At 32.9% G+C, this 21,117-nt stretch overlaps 1 protein-coding gene across 1 annotated transcript in view; it reads left to right on the plus strand.

Moving 5' to 3' along the window:
- The first annotated feature begins 2,554 nt into the window (after positions 1–2,554).
- Positions 2,555–21,117, plus strand: part of LOC100264793 (LRR receptor-like serine/threonine-protein kinase FEI 1) — a 50,891-nt gene continuing 32,328 nt past the window's right edge. The window contains exons 1-5 of the mRNA XM_002266666.5: positions 2,555–2,736; positions 7,078–7,312; positions 7,812–7,947; positions 15,872–15,943; positions 16,052–16,123. Coding sequence (XP_002266702.2) covers positions 7,216–7,312; positions 7,812–7,947; positions 15,872–15,943; positions 16,052–16,123 — 377 coding nt within the window. The 5' untranslated portion in view covers positions 2,555–2,736; positions 7,078–7,215. The remainder of the gene's footprint in view (positions 2,737–7,077; positions 7,313–7,811; positions 7,948–15,871; positions 15,944–16,051; positions 16,124–21,117) is intronic.

A 21,117-nucleotide genomic window follows, 5' to 3' on the forward strand; every position in this document is an offset into this window, starting at 1 on the left:
ATTTTGATTAAGAGAAATAGTTTTTTCTTCAGTTTTAATTGAACAATTTTGACTAAATTCAAAATTTTCTTGTTGATATATTGAATTAATTTTTATGTGTGGAATTGACCAATTATGTAATTAATTTTCTATTTGTACTATATTTATTTATTGACTATTAACAATGTTTCGAGTAAGTGATGTGTGTGCAGAATTATCAGATGAAGATGTAGAATTATCATAGGACCTAAGAAATCTCAAATAATTAAATCTACTTAATCTTTTTATAATATTACTCATTGTCACATAAAATAATCATAATTGTATTCTTAATCAATTCAAATAATTTCATGAACAGGATCACCATAAGCGGATCAACAGGGGACTTACACTCTCCTTCTATCCTTAAACACCGCTATCTAGGCTCACCAAACCCTTCACAGTAGATGAATACAAAAGAAGAGATTTTTGAAAGGAGATAATACAAAAGTTAAGAAGAGAATTTTGGAGAACACTCTCTGACTACTTGGTTGCTCGCTCTTGTGCCTTTGTCTTGAATTGATCTTGAAGTATCTATTTATAGGAGAAATTGACGGGCTTGAATTTGGTTGAAATTCGTGGACGTGAAGTGAGATTGAATCCAAAAATAATTGCAGAAGACTATTGGCCTCTTTCTTCCCATCTTCAGATGAAAACATTAGATCTTTGTAGGGATGTTACAGGTAAGAAGGCCACATATCCGCACGTTTTCTTTTGAGATCAAAGTTGCCGGTTTAAAAGACAACTTTTGCTATTTGAATATTATTTAAGTACTATTCAACACTATTTACCACAAATTATACAATTCTCAAGTCTCCTTATAAAAGTATCTTCCTCTATTGGAGCAGGAAAAAAGAACATTTTTTATTTTATTGTTTTATTCTTTTCTTTCAACAATTTAGATAATTTAATTAGCATTTTTTACGAACGTAATCATACTGTTGTGAGCCATTGAAGATAACTATTGACAATTTGCACTTGTTCGTAGGAAAATGATAACAACTTTAGAACAACATGTTTACATGTGCCTTTAAAAAATGGGTCAACTTTTCTTAAACAATATGTTAATGATATAAAACAAGTCTTACTCTAAGCTAGTGTTTAGTAAAATTTAATATTTATTATTTAATGATTTAAATTTAATTTAAGTTAAAATTATATTAAAGTTATTGACTTAAAACTTGTTCTTACTTTAATTTTTAAGGTTATTTTATAAATTAACTTAAAATTTATTTTAAATCATCAAATTAATATATTTATTATCATAAATTATAACTAGGGCAAAAAAATCTATTAACGATGGAGATCGTGGAGTAGTAAAAAAAATTATGAAGGCAACTAGAGGTAAAAAGATAAAATGAAGATGTGATTTAAGAATAAGTTAATTATTTTTAATTATTATTTTCAGTTGTTTTTCATTTAAATCATTCTATTAAATTGTTTTAACAAATATACTGAATAACTTAAATTAAGTTATTTAATCACTTTAAATTATTAAATTAATTTACTAAACACGACTGATTAATAATGTTTATTTAGCTTAAAGTGTTGAACATTGATAATTTTATTTTTAATTAGAGTATTAATTATCTAAATTTTTTTTATAATAACTTATTTTAATATCGGGGAAAAATATAAAATTATTATTTTTCTTTAATAGATTGTAGCTCCGAGTCTTCAAAAATATAGGACTCCAGGACGGGAATAAGAATTTTAACATCACTCTTTTTAGTAGGGTCTACCATAATGAGGTGAGTAGGCTTGTAGAGGAATGTCTCCAATTAAATTATTAGAAGAAAACAACAAAAAATAAAAATAAAAAGGAATAAAGTACATGCGCGTGAGCTGGCAATGAATGGAGACCAGTCAGTGGCACCCAAAAATATCAACCCGGTCTCCGTTCTCAAGTGCTGTCATGCACAACGTAACAACAGTATACCTACCTCCTCCATCACCGTCTAAAACCCATTGGTCCCACGAGACACCAACTCACGTCCCTCGATCATCCTTGCCACACCCATTCTTGGTGTAAGTAAAATGAAACCGACGCAGGGAATTCTGGTGGGGTCCACCAGTTTGATTGGTATTCATCTATTTGATTTTAATACCCATAGGTGCCGTTGAGATTACTAAGACGGATTTGTCCTTATCTTATATGATGAGATAGACAATTTCAATATTGAGGAGATGTCCAGCTGGAGGGTATTATGGTCTTTTTAATGATTTGTGTCCAAAAAGTCAAATAAAAAACTTTTATTTAATAATCAGTGGCATGGGGCCCACATGGAATGGGCATGAGAGAAGGATTTTGTCATTCCTGAAAAAATACATACATAATGAAGATTGTGGAAATTTATTTTTTAAGAATAAAAATATAATAAATCTTAAATACATGTTTTATTCAAAAATTTTGACTGATTAATTTTATTTTAAAATAAATATAATGGTAAGGGCGTCGGTCCGCACGTGTGGAGGGTCGCGGTCCCACGTGCGAATGCCAGCATTCCCATTGCCTCAGCTGATGGCTCTTTAATTCGAGCATCTATTCCACTCACCACTCTCTCTCTCTCTCTCCTCAGTCCTTAAAATCAAATCTAACCCAAAACCCAAATCGAAAAAATAAATAAAAATAAATAAACAAATTTGGGAATTTTACGACCACATCTCTCTTCCTTTTCCGTTCCATTTCTCTCCAGCTGCGTCATAGATCCAGTCCAGGTTGGTGCATTTCTTCTTTTCGTCTTTTGTTTCACAAATTTTGGAGTAATTTTACTTCTAAATTTGTACCTTTTTTCCCTTTTTTATTGAGGTTTTCTGTTTGGGGTTCACATTGGCCTTTTCAATGTTGAATTTCAGTGATTCTGGAACTATGCTGAAGTTCTATGTTTTATTATTTATTTTTGAATTTTTGTTTGGTGTAGAAAGGTAAATAGTTGGATTATTGGGGGCTGTTTATTTATTTATTCAATTACTTTTTTGGTGAATTTAGGCTTTGATTGGGAGGCTTCTTGCAGTAGGATTTTGATAATTTTGGAGTAATTTAAGTTCAATAAATCATCATAATTGCAGTATGAAGGATTTTTTTTCTTCTTCTTTCTGGGGAGCACATTATTTATTTTTTGTTTTTATTTATATTTATTTTTTCTGAATGCTGAATTTTAGTGATTCTTTAGCTGTTCAGTGGCTGAAGTTCGGGTTATTTTATTTTATTTTTATTTTATTTTCTATTATTGTTATTTTTATTTATTTTATTTGGTGTGAAAATGTAAATAATTGGATCTTTGGGGGATAATCATCATCATTTTATGGGTTTTTTTTTTGGTGGTCGGTTGAGGTTTGATTTGGAAGCTACTTCTAGTAGGGTTTTAGAATTCTAGAGCAATTTTAATTTAATAAATCACTAAACTTCCAATTATCAGTATTTTTATTCTCTTTTGTTTGGTAATGACATTATTGTTGTTGTTGTTTTATTTTTTATTTTTTAAAATATTTTTAATGTTTCTGAATGTTGAATTTCATCTTTATGGGGATGTACAGTGACTGCTTTTTTTTTTTTTTTAAATTTGGTGTAGAAATGTAATTAATTGAACTTCTGAAGGCTAATTACTATTATTTTAAAGGATTTGATAGGGAAGCAACTTCTAGTATGGATCGCTTCTGCATAAGAATGTTTGGGATTCTTTAAAATCTTACCTTTTTTTTTTTGGGTGTGATTTTAGCGCAATAAATAGTCAGAATTATGTTATGAGGATCTGTTTTTCTTTTGGTTGGGAATCACATTTTCTGTATTTGTTTTGAGAGTTGAATTTTAGTATTTCTGCTAGTGCATTGAAGCTCTAATTATTATTTGGTCGAGACATGTAAAGAATTGCGCCTATGAGTGCGAATTGTTTATTTTGGTTTGTTTTACTTGATTGAGGTCCGATCATGAAGCTACCTCTGCTAGGTTTTTTCAAAATCCCAAAGTAATTTTAGCTCTATTAATCACCATCATTACTATATCAGGATTTTCATTTATCTTGTTTGGGGATCACATTGCTTGTTTTTTTCTTCTTGTTGCTAACTCTTCTTGAAAACCTCTTTCTTCTTTATAACAGAAACCGATTTTCTAACTTAGAAAATACATTTAGCAAACTTTTGATCAAAAATTTTCAAAATTTATGCTGAAAATAGTTATTTTGAGAACAAATTTGAGATGTTTTTTGGTTGTTTTGAGTAATAATTGAAAAGAGGGAATATAAGCGTACAGTATCTTCATGGAAAATAAGCCAAGAAAACTGTTTTTGATATTTGAATTCCTAAACAGAATTTAGTTTCTAAAACAATTGAGAAATGTTTTTAAAAATTGTCATTAAAAACTGGTTTTTTGGAAACCGTTTTTGAAAACATTTCCAAACAGACCCCTAGTGTTTCTGGAGCTCTACAGTTTTGTTAAAATTTGTTTGTTTTTGTTCTTTTAGTTGGTTGGGCTTTTCAGAGATTTTAATTTTTTTTTTTTGAAATTTGGGAATCAGATTGCCTTTTTTGTTTTTAGTTTTTTTTGGTTGAATTTAGTGTTGTGGAGCTTTACATTGCCCAAGTTCTGTTTTTATTTTTTATATTTGGTATGAAAATATAAATAAATTGACTGTCAGAGTTAATTGTTTATTATTATTATTATTTTGCATTTTTAGTCTATTGAGGCTTGATTGTGTACCTACTTCCAGCAGGAATGACCCTGCGAAGGAATATTTGGGAATTATTTTGCATAATATTTTTTTTTCCCTTCTTTCTATTCTTTTTTGGTGTAGAAATACAAGGAGTTGGATTTTTGAGGGAAAAATTATTTTTAGCTTCATTTCGTTTGGTTGAGCTTTTGATGGGAAATTACTTCTAGAAGGGAAAGGCTTCTGCATAGGCATGCTTTGGGCATTATGTGGCTTGAATTTGTTATCTAATACTGGGCTTTTTAGTTAATGTTTTAATTGTGAAGTTATACTGGATGCTTTCTTCTTTCAATTTTTTTTTTTTCCATTTGGGGATCACTATGCTTGTTTTTTCCCCTGCTTTCTTTAATACCTTGAATGTCGAATTTAGGGTTTGTTGAGCTCTATGGTGGCTCAAGGTTCTAACCTTTTATTTTATGTTATTTTCTTTAGAAATGCAAATAATTGAACAATTCACTCTGTTTTAATTGGTTGAGCATTTTGGTGGTTGATCATTGGACTTTTATGGAAAACTACTTTTATCACTTGCTTTGTTTTAGTTGACTGAGCTTTGTATTGAGAAGCTGTGGGTTTTCTTAGGCTGTGTCTGGAAGTTATGTCTTGTAAGAATAGCTTATACATGCATAACTTTCTTAGTAAACTAGTGGGGTAGTTTAATTGATGTTGAGTTTTGAAATCTATTGGATTTGATCTAATCATGAGTTTTTTTCCCCTTGAACTTTCATTCCAAACAGACCCTAAGAAGATTCGAGAGTGTAGTTTTGGTTTGAGGGAAAGGTTGCTCTGAAGAAGCATGGTTCTTTGAAATAAAAAATAAACAAAACCATAGAGCTTCCAATTCAGTTGATGCACTGACATTATCTTATCTATCAAAGGAGTAGACAATATTTAACTTCCACAGCTGTCCTTTTCTTATCTGCTTTCACTTTACGCCCTCAATGCCCTCAGTGTGAGTGTTAGCAGTAACAGTTTCCAGATTTATCATTCATGCATGCACATTTCACTCTTTTTTCAATGCCCTCTCCTAGATGTGCTGTTGGGTATGAAGTGGTGGCAGTGTTGTATAAAAGGCCTGTTTGATTGTGAAAATAAATATTTTATTTTTTATTTTTATAATTTTTAGAAATAATTTCATTTTTGAAAATGCAAACAAAAAAAATGTTAGTCTATAGATGATTTTAATTATTAAAGGGCTCCTATTTTAAAAATATAAAACAACATTTTGGCATTTCTTCACTCTTTTTTCAGGAAATGTTAACAGTTTTGAAAATGTGTTAAGAAACATGTTTTTTTTTTTTAATGTCATTTTCATTTCCTTTGTTTTCCAAAGATAGAAGCAGTTCTCACTTCCACTACCAAACAAGTCCTTAGTTCCTATGTGGACATAACCTCCTTCCTTTACCATCTCTGTATATATTTTTTTTGCCCCTTTACCATTTCTGTATAGCCATTGAAGATGTAAAAAATTTCAATTTTTTCTTTAAATTGGAATAACTAGATTTGTCATTGAATCAGAAGACCTAGGAGCGAATCTAGAAATTTTTGGGTAATAGAGTGTTCTTAGCATAAGAACTGGATCTTAGAGTTCCTTGTTTGAAGAGGAAACTAGTGACTACTTGATCCTATTTTGTAAGAAGGCTACAATGCTATGGAGCTTGCTTTTTTCTCTTTTTGATGTGCAGTGGGTCCTGCACTCTTCAATCAAAAGGAATTTGATTGGTTGGCATGGTGCTTTTGTGAGTAAGAGAAAGGAAAAGGCTTGGAGGGCTGGCCCCCTTTGTTTAATGTGGACCTTATAGAAGGAAAGAAATGAAAGAGTGTTCAATGACTCTGAACGATCCGACCAAGCTTTAAAACTTTCTTTTTTGTACACTTTTGTGAATTGGGGTAGGGTGTATTTAGAGGATCATTCTTTGTCCATGATTGATTTTATAGAGTAGCTTTTGTCTAAATAGGAGAAAGGTTTTCTTCTTTCTTTTTGCCTAGCTTCTTGGGCGTTGCTTGTATACTTCGTGTGTACTCTTTTCGCCGCTTCTAAGCTTTTCTAATACAATCTCTTATTTACCTATCAAAAAAAAAAAAAAAAAAACTGGATCTCAGAGTTCCAATCGTTCTTTGAATCTGATGTTACAAGATGTTTCCCTTGTAAGCTGAAGGCCATGTATACTGTAATATGCATCTATCTATGATCATAGCAAATTGTACTGGATGACAGATGATTAAAACTGATCAAAAACCATGAATACACATGAGGTTGATAATATTGCATGTCAAGTTCCTTGAATCATGGTTGTTATTGTTGATACTATTATTTTGACCATGTTTTATTTATTTATTTATTTTTTTTCTCCAGTTCCAGGCAAGGAAGTTTCTTTCTTTTTTGGTTGCTGCATGACATGGTCACCCATATAACATATATTCAAGGGAGCATTCTCGAATTTGGTGTATCTGATGATTCATAATAGTGCTATTGTGCTTGGCCTGCACCATAATGAGCACCTTTCTGATCAGATGTCTGGTGCCGTTGCCCTTTTACCTTCTACTGCTGTACATTCTAATGAATCAAAGCAAAGCTCTAAGTCCTGATGGTATGGTGGCATCTTTTGTTTGTCTTAATTTCTCATTTTTGTTTTCCTGGTCATTAATAGATTGAAGTATTGAAAAAGATTATGAACCCATGTCTTATCCTGATATTTCAAGATGAGGCCTGGTTCTTCCAAGTTTGAAACCTTATGTCAAGTTTGGTTGGAAGTCACTATTCTACTAATCCAAAGTTTCCATTGCAAGGATTTGATTTTTTCAAACTTGGTTAGAAGTCATCTTTCAACTAATCTTTCTTAAAAGATCTTATATTTTGGTGCTCAACCTTATGATATACGTCTACTTGTCTTATGGTTTCCTTCTATTTTGAACCATTCTTCATTTTCTTGTTGTTTAAAAATAAGTAGCTCCAGATGGCATTGCTTGCTTAGCCTGATGGAAATCAAGCAAGAGGATTTGACATGACTATTATTTGGATATTGTGTGTTTGTGTGTGTGCTATTTTAAGAAATGATGATATGTAAAATTTTGCTTAATGGCATGCAGGTGAGGCGCTTTTAAGCTTTAGGAATTCAATTGTTAGTTCAGATGGCGTCCTTCGTCAATGGAGACCAGAGGATCCTGACCCATGTGGTTGGAAAGGAGTGACATGTGATTTAGAAACCAAGAGAGTAATATACTTGTGAGTTTTTTAAGCAACCTCAAGATTTGTTTTGGAATGCTTGTGGCAGGAGCCTAGTAATTCCTTACTTTCATAATTGCTTCTATTGTTAGCCTATGGTTTTTGTGCTGAAAAGAGATTCTTACCATTATTATTACATGGCATATGAACATAATCATATGGATTACCTCATTATTGAATGAGATGGGCTATTTGTTAAGAGTTTTTTGATGTATTGCTGGTTTACTCTCCTCTTCTTAGGTTAGGAGCTTTAGTAACATATAGCATGTTTCTTAGTAGTGAGAGAGGAGTTTTGATGCTTGAGGACTTCAGAGGTCATTTTACCCTTTTAATGTCCATGTTGCATACTTCTGTTTTCTTTATTAGATGCTTTTGTTTATTTATAAGGATCCTTGCTCATCCTTGTACTATTCTTTTCTTTTTATTTTTTCTAATTTCTTAGTTTCTTATTGAAAAAGAAAAAAATTGTTGTACATTTGCTACTATCATATGCTTCTGATCATTATTACTTTTTCATGTTTAAGAAACTTTTTTTTTTTTTTTTTTCTTTTGATCAGATAAAAAACTTTTTTTTTTTGGTTAGACACTTGGTAGCATTATTGTTCAACTACCAATTTTTTTAAAAGATTAAGCTTATAGAATTTAGGCTCACAATGTATATCATACCCTCTAATACCCTCCTTGTCGTGTAACCTCTTTTTTCTGGGCTTACACGTGGAGGTACTAAATTGGGAAATAAATGTATGGTGGTTAGCTCGAACACAAGACTTCCCACAAAACTAGACTTTGATACCATGTTGAACTACCAACTTTCCTAAAAGTTTAGATGGTATGATAGAGCCCAAATCTTATAAGCTTAAACTTTTAGAAAAATTGATAGTTTAACAATTATATATAAGAGAAGTCAACTAAAGGACTAAGAAACTAAGGTCAAGAAGAAAGTGCTTCTTTTTTATCCTATTTTTTTCTTATCAGAAACAAAAGATGTATTAATTATTGTAAAGAGGTCATGAAAAGGATGAGGAATCCTCCCCATAAAATGCAAACCTGATCAAAACACCAGAAAACCTTTGCTTTACAAGGAGATTTGTACAAAAAGAATAGAAAAGACTATACAAATATTACATCTCCTCAAGCTCATTTAGGCTCCTCACGATGTAGGTCCAACCCTAAGGTGTACGTATCAAAAGCTAACTTAGCTGAATGTCATTCAAGGGAATGACTTTAAAAACATTGGTACAAGAGGCCTAAAAAGAAACAAAGAAATATAGCAAGTCCCATATCATCTTAGACATCTCCCAATTATCGTAAAAAATCCTAGTATTCCTCTCTCTCCATACAATTCAAATCAAAGTGAGACAAACGATCTTTCAAAGAGTCTTGCCTTTAGTGGGGTTCCCAAAACACAAAAGAAATAATCATCATATCACAAAAACTCCTTGGCTAAACCTGCACCATCCTGACTTGTGTGAATAGCTTGTGCCATAATTCCAAAGTGATTGGATAATGTTAGAAGAGACGATCAATTGTCTTTCCACTCCCCTTACATAGAATGCACCAATTAGGACTAAGGGCTTTGAAAGTCTTTTCAATTATAGCATGTCATTGCTATTTACTTTCTTATGTGCCACTAACCAAGCAAAGGCCTTGATCTTAGATGGAACTCTTCATTTCCACAAAAATTTGGTTGGATGGAAAGAAACTGAATTTGATAAATTGTACAAAAATATCAAAGAGTTTTGTGATGACCATCAATTATAAGGGTTTTGGAAAATCCAAGAGAGACATAGTTTTGTGGCAAACTGCGTGTATTGCTTTAATTTGGGTTGTGTGGCGGGAAAGAAATGCTAGGATATTTGAGGATAAAGCTAGGAATTCAGAGAATCTATGGGATACCATTCACTTCCTTGCTTCTTTTTAGGCTTTTTGCTCCATGGTTTTTAAGGGCATTCCCCTTAATGTGATGCAACTAGATTGGCTAGCAGTGTGTAGCTCCAATGGGGTGGTCTAGCAAAGAGAGTTTGCTTTTTGCAATTACCAATTAGCTTATTGTTTTTGTATTCTTGTTGTTTAGTTTTCTTTTGTGGGAGGATTCCTCATCCTTCTTTTGTACTTCTTATTTCTATCAATATATTTCTTTGTTGTTTCCTATCAAAAAAATAAAATAAAATTATACAAGGTTAGAAAAACGATTTTACAGAGAATACACTTGAAGAAGAAAGTACCCAAGCTTTCGCATTTGGAACATATGGAGATAATTGTACGTGGGTAAGAGAAGTCATTAGTCTTTTGAGATCCTCGATCTCCAAATCAATTAGGTTACGATGGAAAATAAGATTCCAAAAAAAGGAGGTGATGTTACCAATATAGCTGAAATAGAGAGGTTTCTAACCGTGATGACTTTGAAAAGTCTTGAAAATTGTAAACACAAAGGTTTAATCCCCTCACCACATATCTTCCAAACACAAGTTCTCTCACAAAATGGCACATGGTTGGAGAAGAAGGTATTTTTTGGGCTCAACTAAAGTGAAGGGGAGAAGACTTTCTGATGAAGCAAAGATAAAGGAAGGAGTGCTTAGTGCTTTTCATAGTATTTTGATCGAGTTAGGGGATTTGAGATTGAGCATTAGTGGGTTGTCTTTCTCTTCTTTAGGTAGTGAAGATTCGAGATCCCTTGAGGATCCTTCTTTGAGCAAGAGGTTCTCTTAGCTCTTTCCACCCCTGAGTGGGGATAAAACTCAATCCAAATGACTTTTCCCTGACATTTTGGTAGTTTTGTTGTGACTTTGTTAAGAATGAGGTAATGAGATTTTTTTTTTTTGTGAAGTTTAGGTTTGTTGATTTTAGTGTAGTAGATATGGTTATGGTAAGGATAAAGCTTGAACAACATCATATGGATAAATATAAGAAACTTTACTCAAAGAATGTTGGTCCATATAAATTGCTGAAGAAAATTAGCTTCGGTCCATATGTTCTTGATTTGCTAGAAAGTAAAGGCATTAGTAAGATCTTCAACATTGAGGATCTCAGCATATGTTCTAATCCTAAAGATTTTACAATTGATGGTGGCCCAAATGCTCACTTACCACCAACTCCTCAATTAAAGGATGAAGTTGAAGATATTATTGATCACCAAATTGCTTCAACTAGAGGAGGGGGTTATCAAAAGTATCTTGTAAAATAGAGAGGGAGGGCACTTTCAAATTACACATGGATCACAAATAGAGAATTCCAACACTTGAATCGATGCCTTTATGAGAGGTTTCATGCCTTTAACTCGTCAAGGTTGAGTTTTCTTAAGTCAGGGGGAGTTGATGGAGACAAGTGGTAGCCACCTATAAAAGTTTACTAAAGGCACAAAGGAGTGGGCTTCAAGGACCAGACTTTAATTTGACACTCTTTGGACGATAATGGGCTTAGTTGGGATCTTATATAATTCAATATGGGTTCAGCCTAAAAAGTACTTTTCAGAAATCAAATTATGGGTCTAGTCAATGGTCATAAGTTACTATTTTTAGTTATTAATATTGTCATTTTCCAAGAGTCTTTAATATGGTTTAGTAGTTTGTCCAAGCTTTTGTAATTTTCAAGTTGCATTAATACTATGTGACTAGTTCCAAGGAGTTACAAGTCCCTAGAAAAGTTCTATATAGTAGTTGATTTGTTTTTTGAAAATAATCAATGAATGAATAATAGAATTTCCAGCAAGGTTTGGGGAAGAAGAGGTTTAGGATAGCCTTGTGGGAAGTATCAAGAAGAAGAGGGTGGGTGGAGTTCAAGTGAAGTGAGAGAAAGGTTTGAGGTAGGCTTGTGGAAAGCCATCAAGGGAGAATGGGATGTGATGGGCAGCAACATGGCTTCTACTGTGGGGAATGGGAGGAGGGTTAGATTTTGGAATGACATGTGGTGTGACGATGCTCCTTTATGCATCTTTTTTCCCTCCTTATTTGCTATATCCTTGTTTAAGGAGGCTTGGTTGGAGGATGTTTGGAACCATTTTGGAGGGGGGGTTTAGGATCCCCGTTTCTCTAGGTGGCTCGATGATTAGGAGGTTGATATGGGGCGTTTTTTCCAGAGTTTGCAAGGAAGAAGGGTGTGTAGGGATGTGGAAGATTAGGTGGGATGGACAAAGTCAAAGGATGGTAAATTTACTATCAAATCTCTCTATAAGGCTTTGGAGCCAGAAAGACTAGGGGATTTTCCTGCAAGTGTAATTTGGAACTCATGGGTGTTGCCGAGGGTGGGCTTCTTTGCTTGTGAGGCTACTTGAAACCAAGGATGAAAATATCGGTAATCACGGATATATTAGTATTTCGATTTTATGGATATATCAAATATATCAGAGATATATTGATGAATGTTTTAACATAAAATATCGGTGGGCCTAAAATTGATTACAACTCTTAAAAATGTTGAGAAAAACCCCAAAAATGATATAATGAGCAATAATAGACATTTGAAAGTCATTTTATAAAAAAAATGAAATATGTATATGATATAATTTATCATATTTGATAATAATATCGTATGTGTCAATAAAAAATATGAATTTTATAAGTATACATTATTATTAAATATTATTCAACAATAATATTGTGATATTTGATAATAATATATTTAATATTAAAATTATAATCCATTTAATTCAATTGTATTAAATGATATAAAATAAATGATGATATATGTATAATTTTTTTTTATCTAATTTGGATATATTAAAAAACATAAAAAAAAGGAAGTGATGATACATGTATAAGTATTTTTAATTTTAAAATATTGATAATTTCATTAATTTTATATTTAATCATTATAAAAAATACGTAACAATTAAAATTAATTTACTTACTATAATCGATATTTTAATTAAATATTAATATATATATAAAATATATATTAATTTATGTATATATAATATATTCATATATATAGATAATATTTATAATATAAATACATAAATGATATTTATTTTATGAATATTATAGATAATGTTTGTTTATAACTTAAATATATATAATGCGTATTAAATATTTTATAAGCAGTAGTGTCAGCCTGGTGGCAAAGTGGGCTTATTTTGAACCTAAGATCATCGGTTCAATCCCACGCCTCTACACCAACACCCAATTATTTTTCATTGCATCTTGAGATGTAGTCCCACATCAGTCAGGAACAAAATCTAAAACCGGTATTTAAAGCAAAGGCAGTGCAATAGCGAAGGAGTGGAGTGGGCTAGGCTGCTCTTCTAAGGGCTCGAAATATGAGTCAGGATTTGGAATTCAAAATTTTGAAAGTCAAAATATCGGTGATGTGGCATTAAAATCGCCGAAAAATTGGCAATATCTCGAAATATCGGCGATAAATATGAAAATAAGAGGAAATGTCGGTTGTCGATATTTCGAAGGGTATTATCGTATCGGTACCCTCCGATACATGATATGTTAATCCCTGCTTGGAATAAGGTTTTAACCTTGGATCAAATTTAGAGGAGAGGGTGGCCTTTGGCTAACAAATGTTACTTGTGTCATTCATAGGAACAGTCTCTTGATCACATCCTCTTACATTGTGATGTGGCAAGGAGTCTTTGGCCCTTGTTGTATTCTCTGTTTGGGGTGTCGTGGGTGCTTCCTTTATCAGTGAGAGAGAAGTTGTTAGGTTGGCATGGTTCTTTTGTGGGTATGTAGAGGAAAAAAGTGTGGCGGGCTACTCCCTAATGCCTTTTCTGGATAGTTTGGAAGGAAAGAAACAACAAGGTATTTGAAGATGAGGGTCATTTGGTATAAGGGTGTGAATTTTATTTTCTTTGTAACCTTTGGCCTGGTCTAATGGGTTTTTAGTTTTCAAACCTTATTCCCTTGTTGATTTTGTAGATTGGATGGGCTCTGTTTGCGGGGGTGCTACTTTTGTTGTTATCTTGCTTTTTTTTTGAGGCACTTTTACGCATCCTCTGTATACTTCTTATGTACTTTGGGGTGCTTTTTTAGTATGCCTTGTTTTAATAAATTGCTTTTTATCCATAAAAAAAAAAAATTCAAGTAACCATTATTTTTTGTGTGATACGAAGAGCACTTGGGTGTGGTCTAAAGGTTTTTAGCACTTGGGTGTGGTCTAAAGGTTTTTAGGAGTGATTCCTAGAGTTCTTTCAATTACTCCACTACTCTTGTTGCATTTTAGTTCCTGTCCTGCATCACTTAGTGATGATGGAATCTCACCCTAAAGTTGTGCAAGGATGGGGTATCTTGTCTGGAAGCTGGAATGATGAACTGGGAAATATGGAAAGTTCAAATGGAATCAGATTGCATGAAGGTTTGTAAATTGATTTCAAATTGATTTGGTACCAAGAAGTCAATTTGGTTGTTGGTGAAATTAGGTTCAAACTTGATTTCATGAAGCAATGCAATTTCAAGCCAACTTGGGCTTTTGGATTGCAAGGATGACCAAACTGATTTTTGTGAAGATGAAATTGAAAATTTTGCTTTAGGTGAAGTGAAATAAATCAATTTGACCAAATGGAGCAAGATTGCTTTAGAAAAAACCTTTCAATTCAATAATTACAAACAGCCTAAAAGGAGCCATTTTTTTTTAATCATGTCTATTGTTTCCATTTCCAAACAATTACAAACAACCGAAACATCCTTTCAAATCCCAACACCCTGAGTAATTTTTCTTGCATCTTCTCGACAACCAACCATATTCGATGATGCATTTTCATGGAGATCTGCCTCACAATGTTTAACTCAGAAACCATTTCCTTGGTGGGAAAGGAAAAAAAAGGCTTTTCCAATAAATATACCTGAAGATGGCGAGCCTAGATCTGAGCTTCACCCACAGTATGCCGAAGCAAAGGGTGTTTATTTTTTTTTTTTTTTGGTGTTGTTTTTTTCTTTTTTCTTTTTAGATCATAATGATACCAAAAAACATGGGAAAACAACTTAAAGGAGTTTTGGGAACAATTTCAGAAAAACTGTTTCACACTCTTCTGGCATCCAAATTTGTCTTCCACTTAAAAAATTTGTTTTCTATTCTCAAAAATAGAAATCTGTTTTTGAGAGCAATTAACAAACAAGGCCTTAATTTTACTCAACCATTCTCCTATTAGTAAGAAGCTTCCTGCTAGCTGACATACCCCCAACACCCTTCTGCCCCTGGTGCAAATAACCCATTTTCTTGTAGTATAATGGCTGATGCCTATGCTGCAGAGAGGCTTCCTACTGCTGCCTCCTTTGCTTCAGACTTTCTCACCTTCCAAGGGATATGACCAATCTCCTTTCCTTAATTCTGGCACTATGCTTACTCTCTGTGAATGACCTATTTGCTTCTAGTATTGTGGTCAAAGTCTATGCTGCTTCTTAGGGGTCCTGTTGGCCACCAACCTATGCTTACACAATCCTGTAAGTTGCCTCCTTGCCTACTTCTTGGACAGATGTCCTAGAAAAAAAGGTTATCCTGAACAAGATTCAAAGGGTCAGGTTTTTTTTTTTTTTGGCTACTACGAGTATAAGACCTGAAAGCCCTAGGAGGTGGTACCTATATCTAGCTAAGGAATTGAATGATCTAAGTCTAGGTTAAAATTGCATTATAGGAGGTTCAAAAGCTCCAGACTTTAAAGAATGTGCAATGTGGTGAGAGTTTAGGTGTGTCTCATCCTTCCCTTGAACTTTACTTGTTTTTTGGGTTTTTAAGTTTTCTGAAGATAATGAGTTGGAATATAAGTTTTCCTAGCCAAGTACATAATGTTGTTACCTCACCATTAACAGATGGTTTAATACTATTCTATAGCCAAGTGTAACTATACTTGTCTACATCTATTTTTGACTCATTTTTCTTTATTTTTTCTTTTTGGTCAATTTTAATCTTGTAATTTATGTGCATAAAGAACTTATATTTTTAAAATTATGGTTTTAAATTTGTTGTATTTCTTAACTTCCAGGAATCTTCCTCATCACAAGTTGAGTGGATCAATTTCACCTGATATTGGGAAGCTAGAGCTCTTGAAGCTTTTGTATGTATTTTTATGACTTTCTTTTTTCTTTGATGCATGTTTGCCTTTTTTCTGAATGTTGTGCTGCTGTGACTGATGGCATGTATACTAATGTGTCATTTGTTGTAGGGCTCTTCAAAACAACAACTTTTATGGAACGATTCCTTCAGAATTGGGAAATTGCACAGAGTTGCAAGCATTGTAAGTACAACTATGTGTCATTTAGTAACGCCTACATGCTAGTATTAATCTGAATATATTTTTCTTATTTCCTGAAAATGAAGATAATGTTAAATTTGTGGAAATTTTCATTACTATTTTCTAAATATTTCCTAATTTTGTGTCAATTCAAGTGCTGTATAGCTGAACATATGATATAATATACAGATAACAGAGATACATTTTGGTTTTTTGCCAATAAAAAAAATGATGTATGTAGAACTAAGCACACATCTGTGTGAGAAATTTTTTTTTCAACTCTTAAATTTGCTGTTTTATACTAAACAAATGGAATAAAAGTTGTTTCAATGACTAATATAGGATTCTGTATTCTTTCCAAGATAGATTATGCTGGTGCTTAAACATGCATTTTGGTTTGTGCAGTCTAAATATAAAAAAAAAAGTCTACAAAAGGTACCTCATTAGAGGACAGTTCTTAAATTTCATAATTAGGAACTCCAAATGGAGTCCTATCTCATCAGATATCATGTATATGTTGTTCTGTGGAAAAGGTCTATTCTAGAAGGAGGAACAAAATCTCTTCTGCTGTCCCTAGGCCTCTTAAGATTCTGGTTTCTTTGGTGCGTATTGGGCTTTCTTGTAATTATGAAAATCATCAGTTGGAATATTAGAGGTCTTGGTTCCAGAAAGAAAAGAAGGGTGGTGAAGGATTTTTTGTTTCATGAAAATCTGGATGTTGTTTTGTTGCAGGAAATAAAAAGGGAGTCATGTGATAGGAGGTTTGTGGGTACTGCATGGAAGGTTAGAAACAAAAGAATGGGCTGTTCTCCTAGCTATCGGGGCTTTGGGAATGGTAGCAATCTTTTGGGATGCTTTGAAGTTTAAGTGCTTAGAGGTTGTCCTAGGGTTTTTCTCAGTGACAGTCAAGTTGGAATCAGAGGAAGAAGGTTTTTTCTAGCTCACTTTGGTTTATAGTCCTAGTACTTCCCACCTTAGAAAGGATTTTTGGGCAAAGCTTCAAGATCTTTCTGGTTTAACTTTTCTGAAATGGTGTGTTGGTGGGGATTTTAATGTTCTAAGATAAGAAGATTTTCAGAAAAGTTAGGAGGTTCCAGGTTAATCCTAAGCATGAGAGATTTTGATGATTTTATAAGAGAAAATGAGTTAATTGATCCTCTTAGAAATGCTTCTTTCACTTGGTCAAATTTGCAAAAAAACCCCGTTTGCAAGAGGTTGGATAGATTTTTGTATTCAAGTGAGTGGGTGCAAGGATTCCCTCAAAGTATCCAAGAAGCACTCCCTAGATTGACATCAGATCATTGTCCGATTGTTTTAGACACCAATCCTTTTAATTGGGGCCCAACCTTTTAGATATGAAAACGCATGGTTGCTTTATTCAGATTTCAAGGAAAATTTCAATTGTTGGTGAAATGAGTGTCGGTTTGAAGGATGGGAAGGTCACAAGTTCATAAAAAAGCTATAGTTTGTCAAGTCAAAATTAAAAGAGTGGAATAGGGTGTCTTTTGGTGACTTAAAGGAGAAAAAGAAAACTATTCTCACAGACATTGTTGGTTTGGATGCGAAGGTATAGGAAGGGATTCTGACTCTTGAACTTGCTGCAAGAAGGACCTTAAGGAAAGGGTAATTAGAACAGGTATTGTTAAAGGAAGTGGTGTTTTGGAGACAAAAAACAAGGGTCAAATAGATAAAAGAAGGGATTGTAATTCTAAATTTTTTCACAAGGTGATCAATGGTAGGTGGAATAGGAAGTTCATTAAGTCCTTGGTGTTAGAAGATGGGATAGTTTTAGATAACATTGAAAGCATTGAAAGCATTTAAGAGGAGATCAAACTCATTCCGGGAAGTTATTCTCAAAGCCTTAAAGTGACTCATGGAGGATAGAAGGCATGGATTGGTTTTCCTTTTCAACAGAGAATGCTCTTTGGTTGGATCATCCTTTTTCGGAAGAGGAGATTCACAATGTTGTGTTGCATTTAAACAAGGCAAAGGGCCCCGACCAAAGGTTTAAAATATCCGGATATATTCTCGATATATCTCTAATATATCCAATATCTGTGGATCCCAATACAAAATTTGGGAAGATATATCCATCAACCAATATTTTTGAATATTTTATCGATATTTTTTCAATTTTTTGATTTTTCAATTATTAAATAAATTAATTCTAATTATTTTATTTTTCCATTTGATTTAATTTATTATATAAAAACGTAATTTTCTTAATAGGTCTTTTTTATATAATCTATATATTTATTGTCTATAAAAAAAAATGATCTATATATTTATTAAATATAAAAATATAAATATTTAAAAAATTATGCATATATTATTATTTATTTGATATCATTGAATGCATTTAAATTAAATTGGATCATAATTTTAATATTTAAAATATTTTAAAATTAGACATGTTATTATATTATTGTAAAATAATATGTAATGCAACTTAATAATAAATATACACTTATAAAATTTATATTTTTTTATCAATGTAGAGGATATTATTATTAAATATGATAAATTATATATATCAAGTTTTTTAAATAACTTTAAAATGTCTATTTTTACTTCTTATATAATGTTTTAGAGTTTTTCTTAATATTTTTAGAATTTTCATTAATTTTTATGTCATCAATATTTTGTATTAAAATATCTGTCGATATATCTCCGATATAATTAATATATCTGTAAAATCAAAGTACCAATATATCCGTTATTATTGATATTTTCATTCTTGCTATGGCCCAGATGACTTTACCATTGCGCTATACCAGGAGTGTTGGGAGATGATTAAGGGCGGTCTTTTAAGGGTGTTCCCAAAGTTTCATAAAAATGAGATAATTAATCAAAACACTAATGTGACCTTCGTTGCTCTGGTGCCAAAAACGAGTCAAACTAGCAAAATCTCATATTTTAGACCTATCAATTTGGTTACCGATTTGTACAAGATCATAGCTAAGGTACTTTTAGGGTGGTTGCGTAAGGTTTTGCTGGATACCATTTTCATGTCTCAAGGTGTTTTTGTTGAGGAGAGGCAAATTTTGGATGTTGTTTTGATTACTAATGCGTTGGTGGATGAGAAAAGGAGGTCAAGAGAGGTATGGGTAGTCTTTAAAATTGATTTGGAAAAGATCTATGATCATGTTGATTGGGGTTTTTTGGACCATGTACTTGAAAGAACAGGGTTTGGTTCAAGATGGAGGTCCTGGATGAGGGGATTTACAATTTTGTAGTCTTAGTGAATGGAATTGCCACAGGTTGGATTAAGGCACATAGAGGCTTAAGACAAGGAGATCGTCTTTCCCCTTTTCTTTTCACCATTGTGGCTGATATTTTAAGTAGGTTGATGGTGAGAGTGGAGGAGAGAGGCCTTTTTGAGGGGTTTCTAGCGGGTAGAAATAGGATTAGAGTGTCTCATTTACAATTTGTTGATGACACTATCTTTTTTTCTAGAGCCTCCTTAGAAGAGCTGCATTCTCTCAAGCTATTTTTTTTGGTTTTTGGGCGACTTTCGGGGCTAAGGATCAATCTAAATAAGAGCATTCTTTTTGGAATCAACATTAGTTGAGAGAAAACTACCAGGATCACTTCAATGCTTGATCGTGTAGTCTCTGATTGACCTTTAACTTATTTCTTCCTTTAGGGGGGAATCCAAAATCAATCTCATTTTGGGATCTAGTGATTGAATAGAGTCTCTAGGAGGTTGGATGGGAGCTTTTTGGTCCCTGGGAGGTAGAATTACGCTAATCCAATCTTGTTTAATGCACATCCTGATTTTTTTCTTATCCCTTTTCAAAATTCCTGCATCAATAGCTTCAAGGATTGAAAAGATGAAAAAAGATTTTTTATGGTTGGGTTTTGGGGTGGATAAAAAGGATCATCTGGTCAGTTGAGATCTAGTGTGTAGGCCTAAGGAGTTTGTTGGGTTAGGGTTTGGGAAAATTGCTTTGAGGAATCAAGGTTAAGTAGGGAAGTGACTAAAGAGGTATCTTAAGGAGAGTTCCTACTCTTTGGCATCAAGTCATCTTAAGTATCTATGGGACACCAATAATATAGTTAGATGGTCAGACCGTTGCTCCTAGAAGACCATTGCACTTATTCTCTAGGTTTTTTTTACACACACTCGCTTTGTGGTGGGTGATGGGACCATAATTCAATTTTAGGAAGGTTTTGTGGTGAAGGGATCAACCTTTGCATTCACAATTTCCTAGGCTTTTCAGAGTTACCACGTCTAGAAACCCATCCATCTCAACTATCTTGGGTAATGACACCTCTTTGTCTTGGGATCTTTATTTCTGTCGGAACCTAATTGATGTGGAGATTGAAGATATCGAAAGACTAATGACCTTATTCTCTCGTGTACATTTGTCTCCTTTTATTTTAGATGCGAAAACTTGGGTAATTTTTTCTTCTGAAGTATTTTTAGTAAAATCTTTTTTCTTAACTTTGTCAAAATTTTCAGATTCAGTTCCTTTTTACCTAACAATTTTATTTTTATTTATTTTATTTATTTTTATTTTTATTTTCTGTGAAAATTAAGAGTCCCTTCTAAGATCAGGACCTTTGCTTGGTTAGTGACACATAAGAAGGTAAATACCAATGATATGTTATAGTGTAAAAGGCCATCCAAAGCCCGTAGTCTTGATTGGTGCACCCTTTGTAGGAGTGGAGAGACGGTTGGTTATCTCTTTCTACATTGTTTGATTACGTTTGGGTTATAGCACAGGATATTCTCATAGGCTAGGATGGTGTGGGTTCACCCATACAATATTCGTGATATGATGATTATTTCTTTCAAGTGTTTTGGTAACTCTACCAGAGGCAAAACTCTTCGGAAGATTGTTTGTCTCACTTTGTTGTGGATTGTGTGAAGAGAGAGGAATGTTAAGATTTTTAAGGATACTTGGAAGATGCCTGAGATGATGTGAGACTTGCTTCATTTACATGTTTCTTTTTGGGTCTATTGTACTAACATTTTTAAACAATTTCCTTTG

This window comes from Vitis vinifera, chromosome 2, assembly GCF_030704535.1.
Source record: "Vitis vinifera cultivar Pinot Noir 40024 chromosome 2, ASM3070453v1".
Taxonomy (NCBI): Eukaryota; Viridiplantae; Streptophyta; class Magnoliopsida; order Vitales; family Vitaceae; genus Vitis; species Vitis vinifera.